General features: G+C 42.4%; 1 protein-coding gene across 1 annotated transcript; it reads right to left on the bottom strand.

Annotated features, from left to right (window-relative positions):
- Positions 1-4588: 4588 nt before the first annotated feature.
- LOC143217563 (uncharacterized) lies at positions 4589-7087 on the bottom strand. The gene has a single exon (XM_076441973.1). The coding sequence runs from the start codon at positions 7079-7081 to the stop codon at positions 5084-5086; it is 1998 nt and encodes a 665-aa protein (XP_076298088.1). The 5' UTR covers positions 7082-7087; the 3' UTR covers positions 4589-5083.
- Between the last annotated feature and the right edge of the window lie 770 nt (positions 7088-7857).

The raw sequence follows: 7857 nt of genomic DNA, 5'->3' as shown, positions 1-7857 counted from the left end.
GATCGGCAACTGTTATTGACTTGGATTGGGCCTGGACCTGACCCCAAAAGTCGTATGGAACGACAGCGGATGTACCGCCGGCTCTACGTTTCCTATACGCGCGTCTACCCATAATGTCCTTCACTAACTCAGAAGGAGAAAACCAACCAGTCTCTGGGTGGTGTTCAATGCGTCATGTCGCACTTCGACGGGTATATCGCTGAACGATTTGTAATACCTTGTTTTCCCGAATTCACATAGCTTCTTAGAAATCCATGTCTCTTGAAGTTTCAAAGTGAGGTTTACACTTGCAAAGTTACTTTCTAGGAGGGTTAAGAATGAATTTCTACATTGGGTTTTTTGGTCTAATTGTTTTCCGTGATATGTAATAATGACCACTTGATTATCCCCCTGACCCATTATATCAATCTTAATGTTTAAAGTCTCTGCTGTCAGTTTAATGATACTGATAGTTATAAGGGTCCAAAGTTTCTGCCTCATACCTTCCATTCCCCCGAGGTGTGAAGAGTAGAAAAAAGGTCCAGGTATAGGCTTCTTGGTAACTGGATCATAATCAGGAGGACTGAGCCGTGAATTCACAAATACATTGCTAGTGAGGAACCATAAATGATTAAGTGAGTAAAGGTTTTTTAACCCAAACATCTGATCAATTACCTTACCAGTGTAAAAAACTAACTCATGTCGGAACTTAATGTTCCACTTAGATAAGTCCAAATTAAGTATTTCATGATTTGCCCCTTGGGAGGATGCGAAGTCATTTAACCTTCTAATAAGTTGTAATTCGGAATCGGTCATGGTTTGTTCAGGGACAAATCTGAAGACGAATTTAGATATATTACTCTCGATGCAAGTTTGCCCTAACCTCTGCCGATAAGGTTGTTTAACAAACATTCTCCCTTTTATTCTAATCTCCTGTTCTTTTCTACATAGAACTGCCGAGCTATCCTGATAATCAAATACTCCGTTCTCTAATTCTTGAATTTTTTCTACTGGTTCGTATTCTTTTCCAACGAGAAATCTTTCAATAGTTCTAGTTGGTTCTGGAATCCCATCGAAATATGGTAAGGTTTATTGTATAGAATCTTAAATGCACAGGGATCAAAAGATGAAAACCAATTTTCCATCTTATGGGCACCTGCAGAGTCTTTTAGTAGCTCAGTTGTATCAGGTTTAAAATCAAAGTCAAATAGTTTTGAGAATTGAAGCTTCCCCCACAGTGAATATTGTTTGTTCAAATGAAGAGGTGGGTACGTATTTGATTTATAATATTTCTTGGATTCATCTGGGATGTAAGTCATTGCTGGCCACCTTTTGTTTTGAACAATATATTCCTTTATAAAGTCTCTTTTAAAAATGTATGATGCATTTTTGGCTATATCAGTATTTATGGAGATACACTTTCTACCGTGTTCTTTAACCTCATCAAAACCATCTAAAATGTTCAAGCAAGGGTGACCGAAATGTTTTGTTATACCAGTGAATTCCAAGAATAGTTGCTCGCAACCTGGGAATTTTGTAATTGGGCACATTATATCTGTTAAGTCATCGTCTTCACTACTATCATCACTTACTGTCGATGGGTCTGACGTAAATTTAATAATGTTACGGTTGTTCATCATGGAGTTTAATTTATCGATACTCTCCGTTGATTCCGATTCATTGCTTTCATCACTCAACTTGTTGGTGATATTCAGCATTTCCAAGGTAGGATTATTCGCACTCTCGAATTCGTCCACCTTCTCTCGTTCCTTATCCTTCTTGACTCGCAATTTCTTTTGCTCCAGACTTTTCGTCTTCGGCTTTTCCACTTCACGTTCTTTACCTTTCTTCTCGTGAGATATTTCAGCCTTGGAATCTTTTTTGTCATTTTTAAATGTTCTAGCTTTTCTCTCGAATGTGAGCCCACCGAAGCTGATTTGACCTTCTGTTTCATCGAATGTCAAAACATCACAGAATCGTACAGTTCTGTCTCCCGTAATGGACTTACCCACACTCATTTTAATCGAAAATTCAGGTTTGCGTAACGCGCGAAACCGGAAATCTTCCCTTCAAAGAATTGCAACGAGGCCGTACCTCGTCGCGAGCGCCGTGTAAATAGAAGCGACCGACTGCGGCTTATATTTATAAGCGTCGACAACACGGACACGCGCAAATCACCGTCGCGACCAGGCGCGTGCCAATCAGAGAGCGCCGCGGCCGCTCGACCGAGAGCGGCACTCTCCATGGTCCGCGCTTTCGCGCGCTATATAAGTCGCGTCGGAATACCGAACGAGCGGAGTCCGCCCGGAGACGCTCACGTGAACACCGAATCGTCCAGCACTTTTCAGAGCTGAGGAACCATCCGTCCAGAACGCAGGCTGGAATCACCAGCTCCACTAGGCGACTCCCCTCCACGTTCCCGGCGTCCGGAGATCGCCGTGCCGCCGTTTTGGGCTGGATTGGACCCGTCGCGTCGGCGTGCTGGGCACGAATACCCTTAGGTGCTTCTAAGGCGCGTGCGACGGAAACTCGTCACTCAGGTGCCTCTGTGTGAGAGTTGCTGCACCACTCGGCCCTCCGACCGACCAGCCCGAGCCGATTGGCCTCCGATCTTCTCCGCTAGTCGAACCTCCGCGGTTTGACCTCACGATCTAGAGTGGTAACGGCGAGTACGAACCCCTCAGGTGCCTCTGAGGTACGTACGAACCGTGGCTCGTCCTTCAGGTGCCTCTGGAGGAGTGCCGCGGCGCCCGCGCTGCGTCAGTCAGTGACTTCCGACCGCCTCCTGTCACCATCCTACCCTCCAGCGTGAACCCGCGGAACATCGCGCCGCAACACGTCGCGCCGCGCACCGCCGTCGAAATACCGGTCGACTGACATCGTCCGCCGTACCTCCGCGTTACCTGTTCTCGTATACCGGCGCATTACCGTCCGCCTGATCGTTTCATTAATCACTCCGCGATCACGTCATATTCTTTCTGTCATACTCTAGACCGAGACCGCCGCCTCCGCTGACGCGATTGAGGGACCGTCGCAACCGCCGGCTATCTAACCGGACACAACATAAATAATAAGTCTTGTTACGCGGTCGGACTTGCCGGCTTGCAGGGAAATTTTCTGTTGTATAATAATACTTACGTTTTGCACCGCACTTAGCGGAATAAAGTTTAGTTTGGTTATCCGATTTCGTCTCCATCTTATTTATTCACCTGCGAACCCTGGTTCACTCCTAAGCTACAGGACCTCTACGAAATCGGAACGTTACAGAATTCGTCAACTTTCACCTTTAACCTCGTTTCTGGCAGAACGGCGAATTTACCACTTCCAATGAAGCGGTATCCTCTTGAAATGTCGTCTTTTATTTCACATTCATTAGCATCAATACTAAACAGATATTTCTCATCATTCCCATGAATGCTAAAGAAACTAGCCTTAACTACTCTGTTTCCTTCCTCCCGCCAGCAATAGACTGTGGATAGAAACATTCGCTCGGGCTGCGTCATCTTGCGATAATTCTGATGTTGTTCTCATCCCAATTCAATCCCAATTTTGTAATTGGGCACATTATATCTGTTAATTCCTCCTCACTACTAGTAGGGTCAATTTCTAGTAACTCGGTTAACGTAGATGTGTAAAGATCTTTAAACCCTAAATCATCTTCCATTGCAATAATTTTCCCTACAACAAAAGCCTCATAATTGGAAATGAACTTATAAAAACCTCGGTTTAGCGGCAACATTTTCCTCTCAAAGTAGTTGATAATAGTATCCAAGAAAGATACCATTGAGTACTTATATTTTTTATCCAAGTCTGATAACCAACAATAAAGGTAGAGTGAAAATCTACTTTGGCAGATATCTCTAGTGCACTAAGAAGTAGAGGTGTTGGTCCAATACTGATCCCATGCTGAGGACAAGTAAATCAAAATACATCTTGTTCTATTTGTTAATTGGACCGAAACTGCAAACTGACTTAACGTCAGTCATTTCATTATGGCGGCAAAGTCGTGTTACGTCCCGTGACGTATTTGCGACAAAAAATATATATTTCCGTATCTCGCGAATTCACGGAGGAAACGTAATTAAATTATAAAGCTTTTGGATCCACACGGCACGGTATTTCCGAGTCTAATCCGGGAACCACGACGTCTCACGCGGCGATAGTGTTACGTCCTAAGATGGACGCCTTTTAATTGGAGGTACGAGTTAAAAGAATTTACTACAATAATGATTACGAGATATGAAGCAGTTTCGAACCTACCTGCATTCACCGGCTCTGGTTCGGGAAATTGAAGATTTTATGATACTTATGCGATTCTATTAAAATCTATTCGTAACGAGGAAATCGAAGTCAGGGGTTCGAAATGAATTTGGAGAAGCTGATGTTTAATAGAAGTTAAACGGAGTGTATTTAAACAATGAATTCAGAATACATTTGAGTTTTGAGTAATCGATACGAGAGTTAGTAATTGTTATAAATATTAGTATTTACCGTTACGCTGATTCGGCTTATGATAATTAATCCTCTAGGGTTCGGTTAGAGTTTGTTTTGGTAACACACACTTGTACAATCACGAACGTTATCGAATCGCGGCTATTTTTACAAATATTGTTTGAGATTATAATAGTACGACTCGTTACTCGACTGCTGGTTTTATTACTACTGCCACGCTGGCGAGGTGTCGTCGTTTTTATATTTTCTTCTATCTTTTGTTCTACCCCAAATCCTTGTGGAGTTGGTTCGGTTTTCACTTGTCATCATAATCGTATTCTGCAGTTTTTATTCGTTGAATTATTCCTGTGTCTTTCTCTCTCTCAGCTGGATCCTCCGTTTCTCGCGTTCATCCAGAGTGCTTTCGGTCTATGTGTCAGCTCTATTGCGTTCTTGGTCTTCTTGGTATTTAATTTTTGCTTGGGTGGTTTTCTTGTAATTTTTGCGCTGTAGGTGGCCTGCAGCTGCTTTTGTTATTTAACCTCGCTCGCGTATTATATTTCGGTTTATTCGCTTAGTATATGATTACAATATTTTATTTCTATTTCTTGCGCAACATTAGTTAAAGAAATTATTAAATAGAGTTAGGGAATATTTGTATTGTGGTTATTTATTATTTATTAATGACGGTTGGACCACCGGACGTGACACCTTCCCCTTTAGAAAGCAAATTTCCAAAGGAAATTTGTTTAAGCTGCTCCGCTACTTTGTTGAACTCGGATGTACCCGGTCTGTCGGCCCTGGATCGGGTGTCGCGAAGGTCGTCGCTCGACTCGTCAGCTGCTGGGGTCTTGTTTCTTCGTTCGTCAGCTCGGCGTATGAGCAGGTGCGTCAGCGAACTCCATGCGGCTCCGCACAAGGTGAGACCGAATCCGTATATCGAGTGTAGCTGATAACCGTGTATTATGGTGTCGAGTATCGTCTTAATAAATTTGAAGATGATAAACACAGCTAGCACTCCTGCGCTAAAAGATCCAAATGTGATGAATCCATTCCAGAATTTTCTGGCTGCGCTTTCTGCTATTTCATTTAGTGTTTCTTCGTTCATCATGCCCATAATGGAAATTGAATTTGCTGGTATGTTTTTTCCTGTCATGCTTCGTGCGACAGAATTTAACACAGCTGATTTCTCGGCAGGGAACATGATATGATCTCGTAAATCGTTGAGATCGTTTTGAGTGTAGATTCCGCTGGTAGCCAATTTGGATGGGTTGACGTACTTCCATTCGGGTTCCTTCATTGGTTGCAGTGTTTGGGGTGCGATGACCTCTATTGGACTTGGTGATAACCTATGCCAATGTTGGTCAATCTCGTACATTACTGGTAGTACCTGACTACAATCTCTATGGGTTCCATGACTTGTGAGTATGTGGGTTATAGGTGTTAGGAATTTTGATTGGTTTCTGTGGCTAACTGGTAACTCAGAATAGCAGTCATCGGTGCGTCGGATTTTTACATCCACCGCGACGCATTTTATTATGTGGATCACTTCTCCGGCCACTAGAGCCATGTGTCCCGGTTGTTTTGTAACTATTTGTGCAAATTCATCGGGTTTTAAAGTGGCTATAGTCAGTGCATTGGTTAACACTTGTTTTTCTAAATTGCACTTTTGCGTAATGATATTTCTATAAAGGTTGGTCATCTGGTTCTTAATGTGTCTTTCTATATAAACAAATTTTGAGTTTATATAGGTGAAAATATCAAGGTTTTCCACACGCATTGGCTTTTTCCTAATAAATGTGCTTTCTTTCGTTGTTTCTAAGATGAACAATTTCGGGTGTTCTGTTCGGAAGAGGGTGTATCCGCATATTGGCATCTCACCCAATTGAGTCAATGCAAACGTTATGTCTCCTGTGGTTAAAGCGAATACTGACGGGGATCTTTCTTGGTCCACGCTGTCTGTGATTTTTGATGCCAGTCCTTCATACAAGATGTCGTATTGCTCAAATTTGCAGGTGGATTGTGGGAATGACCTCCAGAAGGTGGATCCATCGTCGTTGTCTAGGCATGTTTCGTCTTGGAATGTGCACACGGTTCCTGATGTTAACATTATTTTGTTCGTCTCCAATTTCACTGGTACTGATGCTGTTTTTAGTGTTATTTTTGCGACAGCTTGTACGACTACATTGTCCCAAGATCCGTATGGATCTGAGAATTGTACTCCCTGACATTTACCGTTGACGTTCAATTCTCCCGCCAAAGTAAAGGTTCTTGTTTCCGTAGAGTTTATTCTTAAGCCGCTTAGTTGTATATTTCTTCCTATATACATTATACCGAACAGGTGCATTTTGTTGCACTGATCTTCGGTCACGGGTTCAATGTATTCGATTATTCCGTTTTGTACCGCTGATGTGTGAGAATACATACCACAGTAGTTAATTACTCTGTACATTTCGACCTTGCATTGTCTTATATCGACATAATTGAAATCGGACAGCTGGAGTAGTTGAATGTGGACTTCTTCTGTCTTCGTGGTGACGTGGTTGATGTCGCAGTCGTTGATGTTTTTTAGGGAAAGAGTGGTCACGTTTAGGTGGTGTCCATTACAATCGTATCCGATAATGGTGCGCGAGGGTTGTATGAACGTGAATATTAGGTAAAACCTTAACATTTTCTGTAACAGATTTTCTCGCTGCTTATTTGATTCAATACTTATATTGGTTTTTGCTAAGGTTAGTATCTTATATATTACTATACGTTAATGGTTCGTATATTCGTTGTTTGCGGGGCTAACGGAAGAATGTTATCATTAGTGTTTGAATACTAATAATAGCATTCTTTAATTAATTGGAGATAACGCAGTGAAATAGTCGGTTGGGTCGGTTGGGACAAGAATAAGATTGTTGTTTGGGGAATATGTATATATAGAATTTACTTGATTATGTGTATGTATATGAAAGATATAGATGTATAGATATAGATATATGGTTAAGGTATAATATGTGAATTAGAATGTACTTTGATGTTGTGGTGGTGGTTGCGGTGGTGTTCACCATCTTTGATCTACTTCATGGAGAACTCCCCTGTATATCCATCACCAATCTGTGTGGGTCAGTATAAAGTGTTCTTCTATACAGTCCGGGCACTTCCATGCTGGTTGCATTTCGGCAATTCTTATTTCACAGATTTTGCATTTTGTAGCTTTTCTCGCCGCTGCGGGGGCACATAGCACGTGGAGTCCTCTTTCCTCGTGTGCCCATACGTCCTCCTCCGACATGTCGTAATAGCAGTCTCGGCATGCCCTGGTTTCTCCTAGAGTATACACTGCTCCGTCCCAGGGCGCTCTTACGCACCGTAGGGACAATAGTTTTCGATATGTTTCGGGATGGTTTATGGGTAGTACCCCATCCATAGGTCCATAGTATTCTTCTACTATTTCCTCGTGGT

The sequence above is a fragment of the Lasioglossum baleicum genome, chromosome 17 (assembly GCF_051020765.1).
Source record: "Lasioglossum baleicum chromosome 17, iyLasBale1, whole genome shotgun sequence".
In the NCBI taxonomy this organism is placed as follows: Eukaryota; Metazoa; Arthropoda; class Insecta; order Hymenoptera; family Halictidae; genus Lasioglossum; species Lasioglossum baleicum.
This window is presented reverse-complemented; position numbering and strand designations above follow the sequence as displayed.

What these genes read in the sequence shown, in the direction of transcription:
- LOC143217563 (XM_076441973.1), bottom strand. Translation starts at nt 7,081, where the DNA reads ATGTTAAGGTTTTACCTAATATTCACGTTCATACAACCCTCGCGCACC.